Source organism: Astatotilapia calliptera, chromosome 22, assembly GCF_964374335.1.
Source record: "Astatotilapia calliptera chromosome 22, fAstCal68.1, whole genome shotgun sequence".
Lineage (NCBI taxonomy): Eukaryota > Metazoa > Chordata > Actinopteri > Cichliformes > Cichlidae > Astatotilapia > Astatotilapia calliptera.
This window is the reverse complement of record NC_137442.1, coordinates 32,837,965-32,864,601: the sequence shown is the minus strand read 5'-3', so window position 1 is coordinate 32,864,601 and position 26,637 is coordinate 32,837,965. Positions and strand designations below refer to the sequence as shown.

At 41.5% G+C, this 26,637-nt stretch overlaps 2 protein-coding genes across 3 annotated transcripts in view; one reads left to right on the top strand and one right to left on the bottom strand.

Moving 5' to 3' along the window:
* The first annotated feature begins 3,289 nt into the window (after positions 1-3,289).
* Positions 3,290-7,029, top strand: cfap90 (cilia and flagella associated protein 90). The gene is made up of 3 exons (XM_026155645.2): positions 3,290-3,521; positions 3,951-4,067; positions 5,615-7,029. Exons 1-3 carry the CDS (start codon positions 3,405-3,407, stop codon positions 5,792-5,794), a joined length of 414 nt encoding a protein of 137 aa, XP_026011430.1. The 5' UTR covers positions 3,290-3,404; the 3' UTR covers positions 5,795-7,029.
* A 982-nt stretch (positions 7,030-8,011) lies between these two features.
* The window catches only part of adcy2b (adenylate cyclase 2b (brain)), an 82,536-nt gene continuing 63,910 nt past the window's right edge, over positions 8,012-26,637 (bottom strand). For both annotated transcript variants that reach the window (XM_026155644.2, XM_080296473.1), the window contains exons 17-25: positions 20,158-20,277; positions 19,610-19,794; positions 15,542-15,626; positions 13,378-13,536; positions 10,918-11,064; positions 10,569-10,676; positions 9,254-9,368; positions 9,030-9,154; positions 8,012-8,941 (exon numbers count right to left, since the gene is read on the bottom strand). In XM_026155644.2, coding sequence (XP_026011429.1) covers positions 8,789-8,941; positions 9,030-9,154; positions 9,254-9,368; positions 10,569-10,676; positions 10,918-11,064; positions 13,378-13,536; positions 15,542-15,626; positions 19,610-19,794; positions 20,158-20,277 — 1,197 coding nt within the window. In that variant the 3' untranslated portion in view covers positions 8,012-8,788. The remainder of the gene's footprint in view (positions 8,942-9,029; positions 9,155-9,253; positions 9,369-10,568; positions 10,677-10,917; positions 11,065-13,377; positions 13,537-15,541; positions 15,627-19,609; positions 19,795-20,157; positions 20,278-26,637) is intronic.

Genomic DNA, 26,637 nt, shown 5'->3' with positions numbered 1-26,637 from the left:
GAGAGGCTGTGATGTTTAAATGAGGCTCAGTTGGTACAAAGAGGCCTAAAGTGTGAAAATCCCAGTAGATCAGCAGCTTCTGAAATCCTCAGACCAGCTCATCTGGCAACAGCAACAATAATACATTCAAAGTCACTTTAATGACCTTTTTTCTCCTTTCTGATGCTCAATTTAAACTTCACCAGATGGATAAATGCATTAACCCTGGAGAACCCATGGGGTCAGAGCCGACCCCATTGGTTTACTAGGGAAACCATGGGGTCCTGCCATGTGGTTAACTGATCAGATATTAACATTAATAATGAGTTCAACAGGTGTACCTAATTGGGCTTCCTCCTGGATGGGTAGCTGCTGTTCACCTGAGCAGACCCCGCAATGTTTCGCTGTAAACCAGCTGTTGAGGTGCCGTTGCAGTAATGCTGTATGAATATGTTTTACGAGACTCGCATAAGTGACTCGACTTTGAAGACTAGATGGACTCCACTCTGCACTCACACTTAAATAATAAACAATGCCAACATATTTTGGAGAGGAGAACTATTCAGCAGATTGAAATATTACCCACTTATTCCTTCCAGACTTCGTTTGTGCCAGAATGTCCTAAAATGAGAGAAGTGAAAGATTCTTTTTATTCCACGTACACAAGTAACAGACAGTTTTCATAAACAGTTTAGGGGGCACGCCTTGTCCTCTTCCTGCCTGTAGAAGAGGAGTGAGGATGTGAAAGACAACAGAACACAAGAAGGCACAGAAGATAGTTGTGGTGCACTCTCCAGCTCTTCCTCCCTAAGGAATGCAAAGAATAGCACTGAAGAGGATCTGTGATCAAACTAGAGGGCCTGGATGTCCACTAATCCACAGCACTGTTGTATTGTATGTATGTCCTGTTGTATGTGATATAGTATTGCATAGAGTAGGCAATGCTTTGTTTCGTTTTCACCGAATGTGTTATTTTGGTACTGACAGTTTATGTGTTGGTCTGTTCAGGGCTATGACTGCTGTCCCGTGTGATTGAACAAATGTCATTTTGACACTAGAACTAAAGGTTCAGGGAGAGTTAGTCCCCGTTGCACACTAACTGTAGCTTTTCTGAAAATCCATCTTCAGGGTTGAGACCTTCAAAAACTATGTTTGAAGTCTTGTATTTCTAGCAGCTTTCTCGGTTTAGCCGCTGAAATCAGTCTGCCACGATGAACTCGAGGTGCACCATCTGTATCTTTATGCAGTGCTGAGGGACTGAGAGGTTATTTATACTTAATCTGAAGCCCCAGCAAATTGGGCTTCCTTGTCAGCCGTAACATAACCGCATACACCACACCGCGCTTGAGGCGTAATCTGTCCGCTGTTATAAACTAATTCTGCTGCCAGACTCACACAGCAGATGCAGTGAGAGACCTTCTGAAGGGCCTCCGAGGGACAAGTGTTATTAGCATAAAGGAAGACAGTGATGCAGCTGTGCAAAGATGTGCCATCATTTGATTTTCCACCGCTGACTCTTAACAACCTTGTAGCAGTAATTCAACTGTGTACCGGCTGAGAACAGCAGGCTTTCAGTCATTTATAGAATTTGGGTCAGTAGACCTTCCTGTCTTTAACTTTAGTTAGAAAATATGGTGCACCATAAACCAGTTTCATAAACAAATGAAATCACAAGATTGTACTGGCCTCTCCACGAGTTGCAAATGAGCAATTATAGAATTGTTGATAATTAATGGCTACATTAATGCAGCTGTGACAGTTAATAAGAAAAGCCCCCGTGGTTTGGTATCTTCTTCCAGTCACAATAGCTGAGAAGTCAGAAAATTAGACACCAGTAGCGATTTCCCCAAGAGGTCGTTTAACAGAGTGTGACTTTCAAAATGTGTCCAAAGGCCAAAAGCAGCCAATGGAAATATCCCCTCGCAGCTGATAGTTTGGTACCAACATACATCTATGTGTCACAATGATTTATTGCGCGTTGGGATCTTGTACTAATAACACACACACACACACACACACACACACACACACACACACACACACACACACACACACACACACACACACACACACACACACACACACACACAGAGAGAGAGAGAGAACAAACTCAGTTGAGTTAACTGTGTAAAACAGGGATGTCAAACTCATTTTTCAGAGGTTTAACTCCACACTGACTTCCTGCAAAAATCTCAATATAAGAAAAAGGAGGAACTTCAACAGCACATCTCACGTTTTACTTCATGATAGAGACATGTGGCTCTATTTCATGAAGGAAATCTGTCTGCACGACTCTTTGGGGCTTAATTGTTAAAGGTATACCTGTCAAATTACAGAAAAGGTTTTAGTAGCTCACACCACAGACTGTACTGTAACTAAAAAGAAGGCAAAGTTATTGTTAATTCACAATAAGGTCCTATTTTATTAATTATTTTAGCATGAGCATATTGTAAAAAGACAGAAATTTCTATAGTAGATTGTCACAGTCTGGCTGTGTTGCTAAAAAGGACTCAAGTGCAGACCAAAACTATGAAACGTGACGTGGATTAACAGAAAACAAGCAGTTTATTAAGGCTGGCAAAATAAATACAAACAAAGGGCATGGGTGAAACTAAATAATAACCTAAACTGGGTGAACTAAAACTAAAACATGAAAAAACCCGAAACATGGTGAACTGACATGGATACCTGAAGATGCGACGTGACGAGCAGACGACCTGACAAGGAATGACTGAAAACTAAACTAAAACTAAACACAGAACACAGGAACACAGGACTTCTTCAAAATAAAACAGGTAACATAATGAGATGCAGACATGAGAACATGAACTTGACAACACAAGACACACAAACATGAAACACATGAAGGGCAAGGGAGACTTAACAGGGGTTAAAAACACAAGGGGAAACTAATAAGCAAATGAACTTAGATAGCCTAATGAACTTAAACATACCATGAACATCAAAATAAACTAAAACTCAAAACGCTGGGTCAAAAGACCCAGGATCGTGACATAGATAGTGAAAAAAACCCAAACTTTTCTGTCATTTAATGTTTATCTATTACTTTGGTGTACTGTGAAGAATGTTGCAGAGGTATTTCTCATTAGGAAAAGCTGTAAACGTTATGAAAACACAGTTAGAATTCCAAAATGTGCGCCCTCCTTCATATTTTCCATGGAAGTCCAGTGGGCGAGATTGGAGTCTCTAACCTGATTTTTAGGTTTAACACACCTGCTTTGAAAACACTTGATTTAAAATCTTCAGCAGCAAGAGACTCGGAAGTACACGAAACTCCAAAAGCATGTGAAGGCAGCACATCAAGTTGCTAGGTTGGTATCTTAGCAACCCCAGACGCCTGCGGTCTGACTGGACAGTTTGACTGGACTTTTCTGGGGTTTTGAGACAGGTTTTGAGCTAGAACGATGGACGTTTCACTCGAGGCAAAAACCAAACCGCTGGCTACACTGTCAGCCTTCAGCTACGTCACACCGCGAAGAAATGAGCCCAAACAAATGTCCTACTTTAACAACGAAGCGAAGGTAACACTGGTTAGCTAACAGAACCTAGCCAGTTATATTTATTACTGAGTGTTATTTAGGATAACGCTCAGTTATAGTTATAGTTATAGTTATAGTTTGTATCTATAACTATAACAATTAACAAAATCTCCAGTTAACAAAATTGGGAATATTAACGCGGGTTAATAGATTAAATTGTACCTACTTAAAACTCCTTTCTTAATAAAGTTGCGTTGGTGCTTTTGAACTCCTTTTGAATGATAAACTATATAAAAACGGTTCACCACTCACCCTTTGTATATTTATACATGTATTATGTATTTGCTAGCACTCTTGCGTTCCCCTCTACTATTAACACCTACTTCTCATTGCCCAAAGTGACAAAAAAAAGCATCTCCTTCCACAACAGGAAATACTTTGAATGCTGGACTCTTTCTTCTCCACATTTAGGTCTCAGATGTGTCCATGTATGACCGATTACACAACCATGTTGAGGGTTTTGATATGTGGCTCCCCCGGGATGACAGAAAACACTGGAAAGGAAGAGGACTTGACATAAATAAAGAGGTAATGGTCACGTAATGTAGTGCATACACCTCTTACGGATGCAGAAATACGGGGCATTTAACAAACATTAATTGCATTAAACAACTGCCGCAGACTCCAAGGACAAAAAATATGGAGTTAAAAATGAGAATAATAATTTAAAAATGTTTCATTTTTTTTCTCATTAGAGCATGATGACAGTGTTCTATTTTTCTTCTTCTGTTTCCACTGAATGTAATTGTAAAAATATAGACCTACCAGAGCCAGAAGCACATACTGCCTGACCTTTCTGAAGTCAGAGGTTCCTGGTGTTAACAGAGCTATTGAAAAAGCCCACCCAGAGACACCTTAGTGCCCTCGATAATAATGAGCAGCATGTGTATTTCAGTTTTCCCAAAGACAACAGGGGATAGCTCATACAATTTTGGAGGGCAGCTTTCATTTCTGTCAGTGTGGGACGTAGCAATAAGAAAGAGACTAAATCGAATCTAATCAGAGGAGCAAACCACGATAGTTTCATTAAGTGCAAAAATACCTTTACTTCAACCGTCTTACTGATCAGAACAGTAGCAGGTTTAGTTATCGACCTGAAGCTGTACACTTCAAAGCAACAGATTCACTGGTCTGGTTTTGGGGTTTAAACAGTTAACAGTTAGTTGTTGTTATAGCATTGTTATCTAATGGACACACCCTAGATGTGATGTTTTTAATAGCAAAGAGCCACAATTTTACTTAATTTGCATCTTGTAATAAAAGGTGGAAATATAGCTGTATTATAGGAAATAGTTATATTGAGGTGATAAAGCTGTCCTGGTAGCAGCAGCTCAGAAATATGTTATACAAGGTGTTCAGCTGTATGTCCAGTGAGTGGTGAAGTGTGTGGTCACTAACCACAGCTACAGTCATTTTTTTCAATGAATTCTGTCTTAACTGATGGAGAAATCCATAAACTGTGTCTGCAGCAGCTGATGGAGGAATCCATTAGCTACATCTGTAACAGCTCTGGCGTGCTGATTCAAACAGCAACAGGAATGATGAATCCTTTCAGCAAGTAATACGGACACGTTCCAACAGCTAGCAGTTCAGTATTCATGCCACAGACACATTCCTTCTGTGCAACGCCTCCACATTTCTTTTTACCGCTCAAATTAATGTCTCTGTTCACCTGAAAATCAGGTACAGTTACACTGTGGTCCTTATGAAATGTAAGACACAAAACCAGCTATGTGTGTAACAATTAGCAAGAAAAAAAAAATCAACTTCAGCAGGAGATAATGTTGTTTAAAAAAAGGCTGCCTGGTGCCAGAAAAAAAATAACTAAATCTAAATGATCAGTGATGGGGTTATTTTATATGTATATGTATATCTGTGTGTGTGTGTGTGTGTGACATTACCTCAATGTAACTTTGTCATATGAACATAATTGCTGTGGAAACCTCCTGCTTCATGTTTCCCTAAACTTCCTCTTTTTAAAATATGCAACTTTGTGGAAAGAGAAGTCCAACACATGCATCACAGCTAGCGCAGCTTTAACACTTCTTCCATGTGGCCATGCTGCTCCCTTCCAGGAGAGGTCCAGAACTGTGCCGGTGCTGTCCTCGTCAGAGTATGGCCGTCGTCCCGCTCCCACACTCTACTTCACAGAGAGGCAGTATGCGCGTGTAGCCTGCATTAAATCTGAAATCTACATGAAAAATGGGATCTTATGGAGTGTGGAAGAAGGATACGGATCAGTGAGACCTTCTTAAAAGTCTGACGTATCAGTGCATGAAGGCGTTTTTTTCTCACTGTGGAAACTCTAATAATAAACAATGTTGTGCTCTGTAGATTGTTTAGTAAAAGAATGCAAGTGTAAACATTTAACCCACTGACATAACTGTTGACTGTAGTAGCAAGACAGATTTTTATTCTTAATGACTAGAAAAGACCTTTATTTTCTACGAAAGTCCACCTACATTTTCTTCTTCAATCAGCATGAATATAATGTTTCAGTCGAGACTGAAGTGAATCATAACGTATTTCCCAGATTTAGTAGGTGAATTCTCTGTATGGCTCAAAGATTAGATTTTGTTTTCTGACTGCCTTCTTGTGTGATGTTTGTTTTTACACTCTGGGTGTCAGGAATAATGTGAATTTTTGTAATGGGATTTTGTATGGAGCAAATTTGAAAGGTTGAAGCCAGCGTTGGAGTAGCTGGCCAGTTTCTCTCAGGTACTGATCATTTGAACAACCCATTCTTTTTAAATTAGCTTCTACATCAGTGTACGCTGCACTCCCTGCATTTGATCTGTTTTTTTCTTACTGTTTTTTTTTAGTTCACCTCGCCTTACATAAATGCATTTTTTTTACCTCACTAACCTCCTCGGTTCACTAAGTTCTCAGATTCTTTTTGTGTATAAATACTAAACCCACGCAACAGAGATCAGCCTCCTACACGATAAGATTATTTTTGAGTGCAGACAGCTCTCATTTGCTTCTGCCTTTGTACTGTGGCTGAAATAGAGCTCTTATTCTTAGAAACTTGACAAGATTTAAATGTATGTGGTGCTAGAACTGCAGTGATGTTAGGGAGCTGTTAGAGGAGTTGGTGTTTCAAGGTTACAGTGACAAGAAATACCCCGCCCCATAATATTTCCTGGTGTTAGTCCAATTTATGAAGTCCAAAGTCTATTAGCCATCTACCACAACTCTACCAGGCTCTTGTCCGTATTATGTCTTTTGTCCTGTCTGTCTCCCCCAACCTCAAACAGTCCATAGCTGCCCCTTTCTGAGCCTGGTTCTGCTGCATGTTTCTTCCCGTTAAAAGGAAGTTATTCCTTCCCACTGTCACCAAGTGCTTGTTCATAGGGAATGGTCTGATTGTTGGGGTTTTCACTATTATTTTAGGGTCTTAACCTGGCAATACAGGCTGATACAAGTGTTGTGATTTAATGCAGTATAAATACAATTAAATTGAAATGAATTAAAATGAACTTCATGCTTTCATCTGTTGACAGTCTTTATGGACATGCTCACTTGCTTTTCCAGCAGCACTCAGCACACCTGCCCACAGCACTTAGAGTACTACCGAATGGTTTTACTGTCCATGTTATTACTGTACATGATTGACCAGTCAACTCACCTGATCTGTACCTCACACTGTGGTGTATTATTAAACTACTACAAAAGGAAGACAGGAAACAGACGAGGTGAAGGCTATGATCAAGAACATTTTAGCTGTGCCATAAGCCATAAGAGCGCTGCATTGATCCTGGAATTAATGATAAACGAGCCTCAACCAAGCACTGAGTGTAGAAATATATATATTTTTCAGAAGTTGGTCATTTCTATATTGTAAAGCAGTTTTGATTTTCATCTATTGTGTATTGAATTTCTAAATCTCAGGAGCCATAAACCACAATGATATTTTCTAAAAGATTTAAAATCTTTGCAATCGTGAGCAATGAATATAGAGTATATGAACGGTTACCTTTTTATGAACCTGTACATATATAGTACATATATTTATAGCAAAAGATGCTCAAAATAAACATGAACAGATGTTCAAATAATCACTATCAAGCTTGTAATGACATTGAGATTAGCTGTTGGTTATCAGGGTTTTGACTCTTGGCTCTGTGCCATGTCAAAGAGGTAAAAAGTTCCTAATATATGTAAGTTGAAACCTTCTGTTTATGAGGGGCAGCCAATCAAGAGAAAGCTAGCTCAAAGGAAGGTGAATGGCAGAGTGAAATACTGAGCTTCACCATAGCTCTGAGCAGGTAAACACTCTAAGGGTTATTTTGAACTGTGATTCAAGCAGCGTAAGACTAAAGATACAGAACTGGAAATGAGCATCACAACTTTAAAGCTAATGAAACTAATGAGCTACTGACTCCAGTGAATACTTCGTGTGTTTACAGTGTGACAGATCTTTTATCGTGCTCTTCTGTTTAGAGCACTAAACCAAAGACAGACAAAGCACGTCAGTTTATATACAAATGTTTAATGAATAACAAAAGAATGGCAGTGGACATTTACACACATGCGGTTGGTTTGGTTCCAGATGGATTATAAAAAAGAAACCTCTACTTTTGAGCCCGCGCCTGAGTCCACCTGCTCGAGTGGGACACAAACGCGGCTCTGTAGTTATAAATACAAATCACAGGTTCTGGCAAACTAACCATCACGCTGGCATTTTGTTGGCAACAATAGCTCTAAATGACAATAAACTATTGTAACATCCATTTGCAATAAAATGGAACAAACCGGCTCACATTGCCAACCAAGCGTAGATAGGGAAAAAACAAAAAACAAAAAACCACAGCTCGGCAGGCGGCTCAGTTTGCTCGAGTGTAAGGCTCTGAAGCACAGCAACACTGGCATGGGTAATTAGCTCCACACCGCTACTATTGTACAGACGGGTGACTGCGGTCCTTGAGAGCTGCACTAATTTAGCAAACCTCCCTTTGAGTCAGGCACTCCTTTAGACAGTCAAGTGACCCCTCAGAGTGAAGTCCTTGTTACACTTGAGATGTGAAAACCATCTTAAGTGCAGCCTTGAAGGACTGCGGCGGTGCACCTTGGCTCCAGCTTACACTGTGCTGCTAAGGACAAAAGTGGTTCTTTACAATCATCTATCCGTCGTGCTGCTGGCTTCTGGTAATGGGTTTTACTTAACAGAGAATGACAAATCACTTCTACGGCCACTTTGTGTGCGCAATTGTGTCGTCAAGTCTATTTGTTCGGTTAGCGTGGCGTGCTCAAGGCATCACGGTCCCTTGTGACAGAGATCTGGTCATCTCTGTGTGAACAAAGTAGGTCTTCAGCTCTCCTTTACCCTTCACATTGATGATGCCGCGACATGAACACATGTACCCTAATTTTGTTAAGATTTCACGTGTCTCCTCTGTTACCTGCACAGAAGGACGAGATGTGATTAAAAAAAAAAAAATTCAATAAAATTTGGCAAGAAATACAAGAGTGCTTTGGAAGACATCCCACCTGTATTTTTCCCAGTAACCCAGTGGTTTCCATCCTACTGGCCACATTCACACTGTTTCCCCAGATGTCATACTGAGGCTTCTGGGCCCCAATTACTCCTGCAATCACTGGCCCATGGTTTATGCCTTACAAATAGACAAAGCAGTTAACATTTCAGAATGATTACACACCTTTATGTAAAGTGAAATCTGTGCCGTGTTCATGCTACGAGGAAGAGCTCTCACCGATCCGCAGTCTGAAGTCATTAAAAGAGTGCTTGTTGATGACATCCAGCTTCCCAACGAGAGCAAATGCAAACTCCACCATTGTGCCAATGTGCATGTACTGTCTGTCGTGTTCCTGAGGGTAATGAAGAGAAAACAGTCACAGGGGACACTAGTGCGAGATTGTGACTGTTTATGTTTTTAAAGTGATAGTAGCTTGGTTTTACACTGGGCAGTAAACGCTTTGGAGATGAAGTTTACAGCAGCACAGCTGGATAGCAACAGAAACAGGTTGCTAAGCCGGTTACGGTTGGGCCATAATAAAATGTTAAATTTATAGTTTATTACACCTAGCCAGCATTTCCTACATGAAAATACTTCCAAATCTCAATGCTCTTACAAGATGTTCCCCTTATTTGTTGTCGCATAGCTTAACTGAGTAATATTTCTGCCTCGCAAGGGTTAAGGCTTTTAATTTAATTGTCTAATTTAATAACTACGCATATCCCTAGTATCTGGGGAATACTTGTCTCTGTAACACCACAAAAAGGGGTTAGGAGTAAGCTAGTTTCCCAAACTTGCTGCTTAATGAGTTAATGCTAAAATCCTCAAAACCTTTTCATGCCCAGATGTAAGGCAAAGCATTTAAAGAAGATAAATCCTGGTTCTCTACACAGAACAAATGATCTAGCCAGGGCTGTGACTGATCTGCTCTCATTCCATTTTCATTTATAATACTGGAACAAAAACACTTGATTCAAAACAAAGCTAATCCCCCCATGTTATTTACTGATGTCATGTACAGTATTGTGCGATCAAGTGTTTTTTTTTTTTTTAGCTTTACATGCTTCTTTATCAGCAAGCTGGAAACATTAAAAAGTGACAGAGTTGGCAACAGCTGATACAATCAGCCTGCAGCAGTCCAGCAAATCAGCCATCAAAGAGACGCCTGCTTCTGTCTGCCCCTGTGTGAAATCAGCTACGCATTGTTATAAAAATTACCAAGGATTCTGAGTGCAGAGCGCTCTTATCCCTGCAGACTACATTATGTGCTCTGCTAGAAGATGCAGGTGCAGCAACAGTGACTGGGGGTTTGGGTGGCTGGTGGGGGCTTTGCAAATGTCAATTAAGCACATTTCCACCAATCAGGAAGGTTTTTTTTCTTTTAAACAAAGCACAGTGCTGCCACATTTCTGAACGATGATCTAATTTGCTTACACTGATGTATTCAAAGTGCAGTAATGAATCACTGGTGCTTGAATGATATGCAGATTGTCTGGAGCAGCAGTAAACACTGTGTGGCTCTTTGTGAATGCAGACGTGTGTAGAAACTTGCCTGTGCACAATCTGGTCCTGGCGTCACGTTGAGTCCAGTCGCAGCCATGTAGGTAGAACCGATGGTCTTAATCTTCTCCACTCCGCTGAATTTTGGCTTGGACAGCAGCTGCGGGCGCAGGAGGAAAAGAGCCCATTATATTACATCTACAAGAAGCAGGAAATAGCGGTGGCTTTCAGCCAAACGCTGGCATTTTCTTCTGCTTTCCCTGCTACTTTAGAGCATAATAACCAAGTGTGATTGCTTCTCAAAAAAAAGCAGCAGGGGAAGGTTATTTTTTTCTTTTTCGTTTTTTCCTTTTTCCATTGTGACTGAGACAGCAAGGATTATCAATATGAGAGGAGTTTACCTCATCAAAGTCTGCTATGATCTCGTTGAGAAGACGGAGACACTCCAGTCCCTCCTTATTGACATCAGACTCAGTATAAAACTCTTTGAAGTCTGGGATGGAGGCGAACATCACACACACCGACTCGTACGACTGATGATAAAGGTCCTGGTAACGAGCGAGAAGAAGATAACGGCTCTATGGGTTGTATTGATCTGGCACAGGTGAAGGAAATCTATGAGCTGAATAGCTCGTGCTGAACAATGACACCGACTCTTTAAATAAATACGAAGAAGCTTTAATCATGTCTGCGGGGGGACTCTGGGTGTTTGCAGGAGCAAAATAGTAACAGCGTTCATTACAAGACAGACAGAAGTAAGAGCAGAGCAACTGAGGTGAAGCACGGGAACGGAAAGTATGTTAAGCAAGTAGGCCACGTCTAATACAGCGTCTGTGGAAAGAGTGAAATAACAGAAATCAAAAGGGAATGTGTTTATTAAACTCCACTGGGAAAGAAAATGATTTGAACAATATGTGACAGATAAGGAATATCATTATAAAGGATATGTGTTAACAGCACATATAAAATATGCAGTTTTTATCATGTATTTTTCAGTCAGTACCACGATAGTCAAAAGAAGATTATTTCCATCTGCACTGATTTATGCTTGGTGGTGTGTGCTATTCTAGTAGATTATCATGAAGATGCCAACCACGAAACAGAGGAAACATTAGTGACGACAGATATGACCCTAATTAAGTCAAATATAGCATTAGGAGGTAATTTATTTTATTTTTGATATTTTTTTGATTTATTGATTAGCATTCAAATATCTCAGTGAATACAGAATAAAGATTACCACAAAGCAAGAAAGCGCGAGACAAGGGTAGACAAAGGTATTGGCTGAAGCATATGCTTATTACGCCAACCCTTTTAACAAAAGATCATTTAGCATGCAGCTCCTGTACACAGGGCTCGAAGCAAAGCTTAAAACAAAGCAAAAACAAACAAACAAACAAACAAACAAAAACTTTCCACCTTAGATAAGTAACTACATCAAAGCAAAACAACCAAGAGTTCCAGTATTATTATTTTTGCTCTTTTCATTCTTGATTTATATATTTTTCTAATACTTTATTTTTAAACTTGTTTTTAAACAAGGAAAATGAACTCCACCTTTTTAAATCACTGTCATAACTATTCCACAAGTTATCTCCTCTAACAGAAACACATCTCTGCTTTATGTTTGTCCCAGGTGGAGGTGGGTAATCAGGTGGAGGTGGGTTGCAAAGTGGCTTGCAGGTGCACAGCATTGGTGGGAAGACTATGAAAGCGTAGACCTCATTCACAGAGGATTCGAGACCAACCACTGGTTGCTGGGAGAAAATATAACCTTCCTGACCAGTTGGCAAGTGGTTGCTGGCTGTCACAGGTTGATATCGGTCACAATGTGGTGCTGCACTGAAAACCTCCTTGCGATGACTTCTGTTGCCAGCAGATTGCCATCATCACCTCTAGCTTGTATGGAAGATGCCAACTTGTTTGCAAAAAAACTACTGAAACTTAAAAAAGTGGAATGCAAAATGGGAACAAGGAATGTTCACCTTCAGAGTAAAAGTTGCATCTTACTGCTGCAAGGTTTAGGTGAACAGTTCCCATTTCCATATATTAGCCGTGGCCAGTTTCACATAGCGACAGCCAGAAACCTTCCACAACTACCCACCAACCGACTGGGCCATACTTAGTTTTCCCTAGCAACAAGTGTTTCCCAAACAGTCTCTGACTGGTCTCTAGGCCTGTGAGATGGGGGCCTATGTGAAATTTGCTCATTGGGTCTTTAGAAGGGTATCAGCTGTATCTATGGTGATGGGGCGGACATCAGGATCAACGTATCTTCTGGGATAACGGCTGAGCTACCTGAACTACCTCTTTACACAATTAGTTTGATATTTTGTATTTTTCTGCATGGTATATATGAAATAAAAACAACTATATTAGCTTAAGCAAGAAGATTTAAAACAGCGGGAAACAGGTTCTTTTCTAAGTACTAAATCTCATTTCAGTACTTAATATTTCTGGGAAGCCAGTGTTTTTTGGCCCAATTCAGTAATTTCCTGGGGAAACTGCTGATTTCAGAACATAACACTCACAATGTGCTATTCTTTACTCTTTTCTTTTCTTTTTTTTTTATTAAAGCCTTTCACCTCCTGAAAAAAGGGTCGGGAAAAGAACAAATGACGCAGGGATGTTACTCGAGGTGAAAAGATGGGTGCATTAAATCTCATTCTCATTTATTGAGTCATAACTCATTCGAGTCTCAGCACACAGTAATGTGTATCCTAATTTTAGGTTCACTGCTGGTTATTGTAATTAAATGTCCATAAATCTGCTAAAAAACTGCGGAAGGCTTTACCTTCTATAGTACTAGTGCTAAAAATGGGTACACTTGAACAGGAATGCATAACAATACAGCACTCTACCTCATTTTTCCAGTTTCTCCCCAGGAAGTGTTCAGCCACGTGAGCTGGTAGGACGTTCTCCAGCAGAACCCGGTTGAGGTTCTCCATGGTTTCGATCTCCTCACACTCCCTCTTGAACTTATCCCTCCACAGGAAGTCTAACCTACAGTAATATTCATTCTGTTACAGGAGGACACAGAGTAAAGAGACACCAGCGTCATTCACACCCAGCACTCTCTCAGTAGAAACTTGAACCAAAAACAGGGGAAAAAAACAACTAATACACAGAGAAGAAAGCGAATTTTAAATTAGAGTTAATTGCAAATATTCATTTTTTATAACACAAATCTAATCACAGACAGGATGCTGTAAAAACATCTTCCATATATTCGTCCACGATATGGGAGCATTTCTCAGCGACCGGCTGCCCGTATCCCATTCTAATCATCGCCACTGAACGGAAACTTCATAGGCTATCTCGAGCAACCTCACCGACTGAAACTAAAGGGCATGCTTGGTATTCATAGAAAATTAAAGCTCCAATAATACAACAATGAAACAATGCGTGAAGCTCCGCTATGATGGCTCAAGGAAATCGAGAACAGACAGGGCTGTTTTGCATAAAAGATAGCCACTGCTTTTTTTTGTTTTTTCTGCTCTTTGCTTTTTCAAGCTTGAGGTAGTTTTGAACCGTCTAAATATGTCAGGAAGATTCATATAGGGAGGTCAAAACATCCCAGGAGTGTGTGTGTGTGCATCAGGCAGCATCCCCTGAACGCACCATCATTATGCTCTCATGTATGTGAACGCTGCAGGCTTCTTGTGGGCTGGCCCCTACGGTGTGTGTGTTTGCGTGTGCGTGGGAGCATTTTTAGTGTCCTTCGAGATGTACTTCATGTGTGTGGTTCGTAGTCTGGATGATGTATGTGTGCACTAAATAAGTTTCCCCTGAGATTAAAGTATGATGCCTATTTAGAAGACTAACAGCGCTGAGATCTTGCGCTATAGTGTTGATAGCCTGAGGCTGAAATGCAAATACAGAGGAGCTTCTTGCCCTCTGAGGACAGCAAGTCTGAACCACTTGTCACGGCGAGTGAGAAGAGCCGTGTGAAAAAAGGAAAAAGAGAAGAACTGTGACACCACTTGTTCGTGCACATGTATATATGCGCCTATGCACAGTATGAGTATGTGCAGTTTTGTGGCACAATAAATTCCAGTACCTCTTTTAGGCTGAAAAAGTAGGCCGAAAGAAGTAGAGCTCATATCAGATGCTGTTTAGAAACCAGCTAAAAAGCCTGTAAATGAGTTTTGCTCCATTGCGCAGCTGTTCTTCAGGGATGAATTACAGATGCCTTGTTTACAGTAACCTGCTTTCCCCTCTCTTTGACTAAATGCCTGGGAAAAGCCTCATTAGAGCTAAAGATGAAGAATTTGTAAGGCAAATTTCTTAATAGCAGCCTAAAGCATATACAGCCAACTCCAGTGGAAAATGTGGGCTCGAAAGACCTTTTGACCTGTTTTAGAAATGATATTTCTCAATAACCCAAAAGCATTGTTAAAAAAAAAAAAACCCAATTACCTCATGATCTGTACGTGACAAAGAGTTTCACTCAGCAAAGTTGTGTTTCCATAACAAAGTCCCCCCTCTTTTCTGCTGAGAGTGACCCAGAATGAGAACAACACAGGGAGCTAGTTTGGACCAACTGTGCCTCTCAGAGGAGCCCCAGTTTGGGTACTAAAGCTCTTGTGGCTGTCCTTCTGTCCCGAACATCAGCTTTGAGGTCAGAGATGATGGATGGTATACCTCACAAAAAAAAAAAGAAGATAAAACACAAACACCCAATGTGTGTCAGATGAGTTTGGGTCTTATGAAGTGAGGATGGTGGGCACAGAGGAGATGGAGGCAGTGGGCCAAACTGGCAGATCTAATGCTCCAAAGATATTTTGATCTTTCTTTATAATGAGCCAAGTCCTCCAACACTGTTTAACTGTCTTTCATCTGTTCCAGAATAATTTCTACAAAGTCATAAAAGTCGTTCCAGAACGACCGGGGCTAAATTTCCCAAAAACATCTCTGCTCCACTGAGTCAGTCGCTGATTCTGCGATTGTGCTGAATGACCTGAAAAGAATCGTAGCGTTCAAAGGGAAAAAATTACACGAGACCACTTTGAGGAAGCTGCTCACCTGCCTGGCTAAGACCAGTAGCGTAATGAAGAAGATGAACAGAGATACAGAACCCATGGTCTTTAGATCCTTTAGGACTCCCGGTCTGTAAGGAGAGGAAAATGCTATAACAACATTCAGCATTTTATTCTGAAAATTCAAAAGCTTAATGCTCTCACACACAAACTGTGGTTTACATTATTCCATCACACATACACTCCATCCTACTGCTGGAAACAGCTACTGGTAAACCAGGTTTGTGCATGAATCCACATGAAAGCCCATAAAATGCAATTTTTCCTCCTGCTTCAGTAACATTTGGTAAAAGTATGGATACCGACTGTTATTTTAGAAATCACTGAGCCCCTTTTAAACTAAGGCCATAAATAAATAAGTTTTAACATATATACATAAACAGTATATTGCCAAATGTATTAAGTTATCTGCCTTCATATGAACTTGAATGACATCCCATTCTTCATTCATAGTTTAAGATGATGTCAGCCCACCCTTGTAGCTATAATGGCTTCCACTCTTTTCGGAATGCTTTCCTAAAGGTTTTAGGAGTGTGTCTATGGGATTTTTTGACCACTTCCTGAAGTGCATTTGTGAGGTCGGACGCTGATATTGGACCTTGGTCCTGGCTCAAAGACTCTGCTCTAATTCTACCCAAAGATGTTCTGTCAGGTTGAGGTCAGGGCTCTGTGCAGGCCGGTCAAGTACATCCACAACAAACTCGCTCATCCCTGTTGTGTTGTAACAGGAAGCGGCCAGCTCCAAACCGTTTCAAGAGTTTCTTTCATAGAACTAAGGGTCCCAGTCCAACTCCTGAAAAATGAACCCCCACCATAATCCCTTTTCCAGCAAACTTTACGCTTTATGCCGTTTTCCTGGCAACCGCCAAACCCACTGGATATCCAGATGAAGAAGTGCGATTCGTCAATCTGGAGAACATGTCTTTACTGCTCTAGAGCCCCGTGGCAGTGTGCTTTACACCATTGCATCTGACACTTTGCATTGCACTTGGAGGTGTAAGGCTTGGATGCAGCTGCTCGGCCATGGAAGCCTATTCCTTGAAACTCTCTATGCACTGTTCTTGATCAAATCTGAAGCCCATTTGGAGGTCTGTAGCAATTGGCTCTGCAGAAAGTTGGGGACTTCTCTGGACTATGCACCTCAGCATCTATTGACCCGAATCTGATTTTACGTGGCATATCACTTCATAGCTGAGTTACTGTTGTTCCCACTCACTTCCACTTTGTTATAATCCCACTAACAGTTGACTGTGGAATACTTAGTAGTGCGGAAATTTCACGACTGCTTAGGTGGCATCCTATCAATGTACCACACCGGCAACACATTCTTTCACAAATGTTTGCAGGAGCATTTTTTCCCTTGCTTTTATATAATTGTGGCCATAGAAGTGATTTAGATAGGTGGTGAGTGAATACCTTTGGCAATATTGGCCTAGACACAGGGTTTGTGACATTGCTTCATCTGTGTCTATGATACAACATGCATCTGTATGTTAAACGTACCAACAGCAGAGACAGAGAGAAAACACTTGTCGCACTTGTGGAAATGAGTATTCTCAGCATCAGCTCTAGTTACGTGTAACCACACTTTTCAGCGTGTAGTTTTCTCTGCTATTGTCACTAAGTAAAGTGGCAAAGTGAGTGTGTTTGTGTGTCGCTGGGTGCTAAGGTGCTGCTGCAGCTGCCTAGTTGTTAGATGAATGTGCAAATCTTACTGGAAATAATAAAAGCTGATCAGACATTTGCAGATCTTTCACAGAAAAGTGCACAGGGTGCTTAAGTCACGAAGCTGACACATTCAGATGCTGTCAAGGACTGTATGTCTGAGAGAGGACTGATTGACTGCTAGGTTTGGCCTTTTCTTTGTAACTGTTTGCTGTACGGCTTCTCTCACATCGATGTGGAGGGATTTTAGTCCACTCTTCTTTACAGTGTTGCTTCATTTCATTAAAATCTGCAGGCATTCGTTTATGCACAGCTCTTTTAAGATCTTACTATTTACTACTTCAGTCAGGTTGAGGTCTGGACTGATTGGGCCATCGCAGCACTGTGATTCTTTTCTTTTTGCTGCTTGTCTTAAGATAATTGTCCTGCATCACTCAGTTTGGGCTAAGCTTCAGCTGTCAGTAAGATGGTCTTACCTTTGTCTCTAGAATACTTGATATTACTTGAGTTGATAAGCTTTTTGTTTTGGTTAAGAAACAGTAATTCGATTGAGTTTTATTTTTTTAAGACTCTAGTTTTGAAGAAACAGAAAAGAATTTGGGAAACAATTAGCCCCCAAAAAATCAGTGTCCACAGTTTTTATAAATTGGCATAACTATGAACAAGCACTGCTAGATTCTTCTCTTTTGTATCTATTCATTTTTTGAAAACTTCCCTTATTATCCCATTTGAACCTTGTGTAAATTTTCACCAGTAGATTGTGGTCAGCCTAATTCTGGTTTTACTGCCCCTCCTAATTTAAGTTCATAATCCTAGTAATGGTAGATGATAAAGGACAAACACATTTTAGTTAGCCAAAAGAGAGAAAAAACATTAAGGTTAGACTGAAACCCATAGCAGTCATGGCTATGGGGTCCAGAAAACAGATGAGGTCAATTAAACATTATGCAGTGTTTTATATTTGGACCCCTGGCTGTGGTTCATCTGTAGGAAGTGTACTCAGACAGCAAAGTGACTCTTGACCTCTAAGTTTTTCCCTATTGAGTCAGCTGTTTACCTCAGCTGTCAGTGTTGGGTGAGAAACATCCACTTTTTATATTCTGGAGGAAGCTGTAAAACTTTGTGAAGGGACTCTGAAACGAACGAGTTGATGAGTCAGCGAAGCTCACTTTTGACTGAGTTGTTGAGGATACCCCGATCTTTTCTATTCATAACTTCTGCTGTTTTTGCTTTTGTTAGCTGCTGTTGGATGTCTAATCTGTTGACAATAGGTAACTGTGACAACTTGAGGAATAAATGAGCATGTTTATGCAAATGCTCACGTGTTAGAGCCTTGACTTTGGTTCAGGAGGTCAGGCTTGAGGTTAGGAACAAGATGACATTTTATCAATACTGCTTGTCTCTTTCTTTTTTTGGTAAAGGGGACCCTTTCTCCGATGATAAAATACAGGTATAATATTTCATGTCTGCAGTTTAAAAGGGCAGGCATGAATTGAAATGTGCCTCCACAGCATGCCCAGGCCTAAAACTTCCCTTCTCCTCCCCTCTCTTCTCCTAACGTACTTTGTATGTGGCTGATGTGTAGTCATATAATTAAAATCTATTTGGTCAGAAGGGAGATATCCTTCCTGGCCACTGTATTTAAAAACGGCAGAAAGCCTGCACCCACTCCTCTATATTTTTAATACATGAACTATAAATTTATCAACTTACTTCAATGATTAGTAGCTGTAGCTTCTAGCTCAACAGCCTGTGGATATGTAATCCTGTGCCTGTTATAACACAGACAGTACAACTAAAGTTCTCCTTCAAGATACTAAAGTGGAAATTACTATTTGTCAGCCCTGGTCTGTTTCTTTTTTGTTTTTCCACTTCATTGCTATTCTTATTTACTTGCCTCCGTGCTCTGGCAAAAGCAGTATTGTCTTCATGCTAATAACAGCTGAGGTGAAGAAGCCAAACAAAAGGAGAAATATGAGCTTGAGAAAAAAACTTTTTCTTTCCGCAGTCTCTCTAGGTGCCCTGGAAACTTTTTGCATAATGGGATTTTGTCAGCAGTGAGACTCTAGCTGTCAGTCAAAAGTGAATTGAGCTCCATCAACACAAACTGCTGCCATTCATCATCCCCATCTCCAGGGGTTACACTTGATCGACAGTCACATGGGATATCGCTGCCTCAGCATCAGTCTTCCCCCGTGGTCCGGTCTCATTAGTCATTTTAATAAGCTCTTTTCTACTGATGTGAGCAGGCTGCAGGGTCAGCGTGATGGAGGGTTTCAAACAGATAATATTAACCTAAAGTTGGCCTAAAAATGATTTCATCATTTCCTAAATAATGAAGCACAAAGGATGTGTGGAGGAAGAAGGGAGAACGAGTGCATGCAGGTACCTGTCTGGTTTATCTGTGCGGTATAAGGCTTTGTTAAATCCATCCAGTAGAGTTGCATGTGTCTGCAGGATGATGATGTTGTAGATTACCACGGCGACCAGCATCACCACCATCTTCAGCTCGTAGTTGATCCTCAAGAACACGGAGCATGACACCAAGCCCAGTATACAGCAGTAGATAAAGTACTGAAAGAGAGTAAAGGAACATCAACAACAGATGACCCAATATGGCATGTGCTGTGTGACTGATAAGTTATATTGCATACTTTGATAAAAATGTGGGATACTTTTAGTTTTGTGAGGCCCAAATGCTGCCTTAAAGGGAGCACAGCTAAAACAGCTCGTTTCTGATAGACAATGAACTGAGGGGCTGCACCAAGGCTCACCTGTTCTACTAGAGTCCAAGAAAAGATACAGAGCTGGACACGAACACAACACAACACAACACAGAGACACAGATGTCTCATTTTGCTTGTTTAGATGTCATTTTAGATGGCCGCAGTACTTTCTCTGCAGGTCATGTTGCTGACCTCTCACTGCTGTACTTACTGGCAGGTAAAACTTGTTTTTGCCTGTGTTGTCCACCATGTAGTCCAGCTGGCTGTTATTGGTTAGATTCACAGTTGGCAGGATGTCATCCACAGGTCCTCCAGGATCCTCCACAAAAAACTAACAAAACCAAAAGAGATCCAAGCAGAATACACAGAAAATAAAACATGTCAGGCGTTGACATTTCGTCAATGTCATTGTCAATACAAATCCATATAAAAATATCAATCAACAAATACATCAGTTTTTTTCTAAATTAGTTTCTGTCAGTGTCATGGTCCTGGGTCGTGCGACCCAGTGTTTTGTGTTAGCCTATTTTGATGTTTATTCTTTGTTTAGGGTCACTAAGGCAGTCCAGCCATTTGTACATACTACCCGTGTATTAAGTCTCCCTTGCCCTTCGTGTGGTTATGTCATCTCCCCTGTACTACGTCTCCCCGGTTCATGTGTCTTGTCTAATCTCCATGTTTCCTGTTTTACTTTGAAAGTCTGTATTCACGGTCAATGTATTCAGTTTCACTCCTTCTGTCCTGTCGTTAAGTTCATGTGTGTCAGCTGTGTTCCCATGTGTGGCCACTTCCCCTGATCATCCCTCATGTGTATTTAGTCTCTGTGTTTCATACAGTCTGTCTCGCGTCGTCTGTGTTGTCTCCCCTACCCCTTGTCGTAGTATCCCAGCCATAGTTTGCATTTTGCTGTCTAAATCTCATTAGAGTCATAGTTTCCCAGTCTATGTTCAGGTTTTCCCTCAGTTACTTTGTTGTTCTTTTCTATGAGTTTTTCAGCCATAATAAAAGGCTCGTTTTTGTTGGAATCCACCCCTGCATCCTCGTTTGTGTTCGCACCTGGGTCCACCACACACCTTTCCGCACGGTCTGCCTCCGCAGACCTTGACAGTCAGTCACATCACATGGGTCTCTAGCCTTTCTAAAGCTCTTTCCAAGGTTTTCTTTGGTCACTGGCTGCTTTTTCACTCCAGTCCGGTGCCAGACCATTTTCAGAGGGATGTGTTTGAGCACTTAACACTGACCAGTGAATCACTCAAGCATAAAAACGTGCCAAACTCAAGAAATGAAGCTCTATTTTCTCTACACATAACTGACAACTGAGCAAAGAACCAATTTAATTTGTATCTTTAGGCACTATGTTTTTAGCAGCCTGTCACAAAAACACATAATTTGTTCCCATTACTTTAGCTGAATCTATGAATATGGCAATGCCAAAGGTTACACACATTTTGACAGGAATAAAATAGCATTTTACCACGAAAAAGGTGATTCCAAAAAAAGATACTGATAACAACTTTGATTGCTATTTGAAGCTATTCATTTTTAAAGAAACTCTCTTATGATGAGAAATAGAACCAAGCCCACAAACCTGATTATGATTATAAATGGATTAGATTACTGTAACTTGAAGTAAGCTACATTTTTAACCAAAGATCTGTGTAATACTTTGCTATGGTATGACACCTGCATACCTCAACATCATGCACGAATTGAGTCCAGAGATGCACAAAAATAAGACTATTAGTTTATGAAAGTTCCTTTAGAAAATAAAGGCAAAGCCTCCAGTTTCATAAGTATATGTGAACATATCTGATGTATGAGCATCACATTCTGAAACATCTCCATTCTTCGTTATAGGCGTGAATCTGGATCAGTTCCAAGAGTTAATCTCTAATTCGGTGAAACATTGTAGCCTTGGGAGTGAATTTCCTGTTTCCATCATTGAACAGAAGTCATTCTAAGAGAAACATTTCAAGCTTTTGAAATATTCTTTTACACTTTGGCAGTAAAATTCTTTAAAGATTTCACCTTTATCGTTATTGTATAACATACATGTGTAATGCGCATATTCTGTGACACATTTCACGCCTGTTTCCTGCTGCATGCCAAATGATGCTGTTCACACTGACAGCGTGTCTATTTAACATTTGAAAGAAATCCCCCATTTAATCACCATAAGCAGGGACTCTCATGCTTGACCTGGACAACATATTGTATGGAAAACCACAACGCTAAAAAAATACAACCATCGCTTTTGGGAGAAAAACCTCAGCAGTGGTACAATTGACCTCCACAGCTGCTGTGGTGTAATCAAGTGGGTAAAAATAGAATAGAAACAGTAAATAATGAATGTGTATTTTTGATCTTGTGTATTTCTTCTACAATTTTCAAAGGAACAGCAGCTGACTGACACAGGCTGAATGCACTAACTAAAGGGAAATTCCTGAAATAGTCCAGTTTTGTGTGGAACAGTACAAACCCAGATTTTAATGACGGTCCCTGTTTTTTTGCAGAAAGTGTGCACCAGTGATATAAAACAGCAAGTTTTTTGTGTGTGCCACGGGAACTGTATTCTTGCTCTCTAATTACTCACATTGCCTGCAGCTACATGACATTTAGCTGCCAGGAGTTGAAGGTTTCAGGTGTAATTTGGGGGAGAAAAAGCTATTCTTCACAGACTTGTTTTATGTTATTTTTATTTCTTTGTGCATTACTCCTGTGTGGGTTGTTTTGGGCCATCGTAACTATTCTGTCCCTCCTGTTATTTCTAAGGCATGTTTTTTATAAGTTTGTTATATGGCGGGTCATAATCATTCGTTCTGTAATTAACTGTTGCAACATGTCAGAAAATATGTTTATTCCTGATCTTGTCTGGGCAAAGCCTGCCATCTAGTGGGTTGACAGGGTAGCACCATGTTAGAGCGCAAGCAGTGGTTTTCTCCCAGCGCTCGACAGGGAAGGTCCATTTGGCTGTGTCTCTGTAAATTCCTGCGTCTGACGCCCTTGAAAAGGCATAATCTGTAAGTGTGGCAAAACGGTTTATTGTTCCCACTTATTAGTACCTTGTTCAGCAAAGTAATGAGCTTCTTGTGTGTTTAGCGAGTTTGTTACATTACTAGCACAAGCTAGCTGTTAGCCCTTTGTTTAGCCTGCTAACATGAAGCATACCAGCATGTGGTGTTAGCCGTATCTCTTACCATCTCTGTATCTCTTGATTGTGTAGTGACTGTTTACATAAGTCAACAATATTTAATGTAATCTTTGTGTATTTGTATGGAGAGTGAATACACTGTATTCTGTTTCTGTTATTACAGTTTTACAAAAAAGGAAAATAAGGATCAGTAAAGCTCCGAAGAATGGCACGCGGTCTCCTGAGTGTTTACTGAAGCCATTTAATGTTTAGCTCACTGCATAAGCTGGATAGAGACATTCAGCTGAGGGCAGAAGAGTAAAAAGATTGTCCACGCATCAAGTGCACTGCCAGGATCCTGAGACACTCCAGCGACAGCAATCATGTCCAACCACGGGGACACCTCGCAGCTTTCACAGCTGGAAGTCAGGTCGGAATGCAGATCAGCAGCTTCACGCCGGTCAAACAGCTCAGCAGCTTCACGCCGGTCAAACAGCTCAGCAGCAAGCCTTGCTGCAGCACGAGCACGAGCTGAAGCCGAAGCTGCTCGAGCAAGAGCAGAATATGCCAAACGCCAAATAGACATGGAGGTCGAAAAGGCCCGGATGGAGGCAGCGCTAAACGCTCTGAAGCAGGAGGGAGAAGCAGAAGCAGCACTTGCAGCTGCAAGGGTCCTAGAGGCTGCAGTTCTGGACCAAGCAGAGTCTGTGAAGCCACCAGACATTCCTGCCACAATAGCTGCGGCTGTCAGCCGCACTCAAGAGTATGTAGATACCCACTTCCACAATAACACTAATATGGAAGGTGAGTCAAAACACAGTAGAGAGCAAAAATGTGACTTAGACAACACCCACACTACAGGGCCGGACATATCAGCAGCAGCTGCGCGTGGGTACCCCCCCAGTTCTCCACCTGTTTGGCAGCCCAAACTTCCACCTCCCCATTGGTCCAACTATGTTGGAGCAGCCAAACCACAACGACAAGCAGATGTATCAGACCTCGCTGCCCTCCTCTCGCGTCGTGACCTACTGACAGCAGGACTGACAGTGTTTGATAACAAGCCAGAGACTTATCTAGCATGGAGATCTACGTTTCACAATGCCACTGAAGATTTAAACCTAAAGTGCAGTGAAGAACTCGATCTGCTCACTAAGTGGCTTAGTGGGGAGTCTCTCCAGCATGCTCTGAGAATCAGGGCTGTCCATGTTAACAATCCAGAAACAGGTCTTCAGCGTTTATGGCAAAGGCTAGACAGGATTTATGGCTCATCAGAAGTTATTGAAGCTTCTCTGTTCAAACGCCTAGAGAGCTTTCCCAGAGTTACTCCGAGAGACAATCACCTTCTACAGGAACTTGCAGATCTCCTCCTGGAACTTGAAGCAGCAAAAAACGAAGGATATCTGCCAGGCCTCAGCTTTCTTGACACTCCAAGAGGCATAAACCCAATTGTGGAAAAACTCCCACATACCCTGCAAGAGTCATGGATCAAACAGGGGTCCAAGTATAAGAAAGAACACAGAGTGCACTATCCGCCTTTCTCCTACTTTGTCCAGTTCGTAAATAGCAATGCTGAAATGAAAACTGACCCCAGCTTTATCCTACAAAATTACAGCACTGGGCACATGAGGATAGAAAGGCCGCTGGTGAGACAATCACATTTTAGAGCCCCGCTAACAGCAAACAAAACACAGGTTGGCACACCCAGCAACAAATCTAACACTCACTCTCTTGATCCCGACAAACGGTGTCCAGTACACATGAAGCCCCATTCACTTGCAAAATGTAGAGGGTTTAGGATGAAAACACTGGATGAGCGGAAAAGTCTGCTCAAAGGGCTTTCGATCTGTTACAAGTGTCTCTCATCAACAGAACACAGGGCCAAAGACTGTAAAGCTGATATTCGTTGTCTGGAGTGCAAAAGCGATACCCACATCTCCGCCATGCATGCCGGGCCACCCCCTTGGAGAAGTGGGAGCTTTGATTCTACACCAGAGGCACACGGCGGGGAGCCAGACATCCCGAGCTCCACAGTGACTACATCTAACTGCACTGAGGTATGTGGACAGGGACAACAAGGACGGTCTTGTTCTAAAATTTGCATGGTGAAAGTATATCACAGCACAGCCCCTCAAATGAAAACGAAAATGTACGCAATTTTAGACGACCAAAGTAATGTGTCACTGGCTCGTTCTCCCTTTTTTGACATGTTTAATGTACATGGTGAAGCCTTTCCATACACAATGAAAACATGCTCTGGCACAACGAACAAAACAGGCCGTAGAGCTCACGGCTTTGTCATTGAGGGTGTGGACGGAAAAGTGTCCATACCACTACCAACACTGACAGAGTGTAATCAGATTCCTGACAACAGGAGTGAGATACCCACCCCAGAAGCTGCAGCTGCTCATCATCACCTAGCTCACATAGCTGCACAAATACCCCCTCTTGATCCAGAGGCAGATATTCTCCTCCTCTTAGGCCGTGATGTAATTCAGGCTCACAAGGTTCGACGCCAGGCAAATGGGCCCAATGAAGCACCTTATGCCCAAAAGCTTGATCTTGGATGGGTAATTGTTGGGGATGTTTGCCTCTCGGGAGCTCACAGACCCACATTGAACTCCTACAAGACTAACATACTGGATAATGGCCGCCCCAGTTTTCTCTCTCCCTGTGGCAACAGAATCTACACAAAAGTGAAGATCACAGAAGAATGCCCCCTTTTTGAGAGCACACAGGTCAAAGATGAACTGGGCAAACACATCTTTCAACAAACTACTGATGATGACAAAATGGCACTCTCTGCAGAAGATAAGACGTTTCTGAACATTATGCACAAAGAGTTTGCTAAAGATGATGCAAATAACTGGGTCGCCCCCCTGCCCTTTCGTCATCCCCGACGTCGCTTACCCAACAACAGAGAGCAGGCTCTCAACCGCCTCATGTCCCTACGGAAGACATTAAAGAGAAAGACGGAGATGAAAGATCATTATGTGGAGTTTATGAAAAGGATCTTCGACAAAGGTCATGCAGAAAGGGCACCCCCTCTCAAACCCCACCAAGAATGCTGGTATCTCCCACACTTTGGTGTTTACCACCCCCAAAAGCCAGCAAAAATCAGAATAGTCTTCGATTCAAGCGCCCAGTTCGAAAATGTGTCTCTGAATCAAGTACTGTGTAAAGGCCCAGATCTCAATAACAGCCTTGTGGGCGTGCTTCTCAGATTCCGAGGTGACCCACATGCTGTGATGGCTGACGTGGAGCAGATGTTTCACAACTTCACGGTCAGAGAGGACCATCGTGATTATCTGCGTTTCCTGTGGTTCCGCGATCACGACCTCGATGGAGAAGTGGACGAGTTTCACATGACAGTCCATGTTTTTGGGAATTGCCCGTCCCCCTCAGTTGCCATCTATGGACTCAAGAAGACTGCTGTGGAAGGAGAGAAAGAATATGGCAGTGATGTAAGGGAATTTATTGAGCGCCATTTTTATGTAGATGATGGGCTAAAGTCATTTCCCTCTGAGACCCAGGCGATTGACGTCCTTCACAGAACACAAAGGA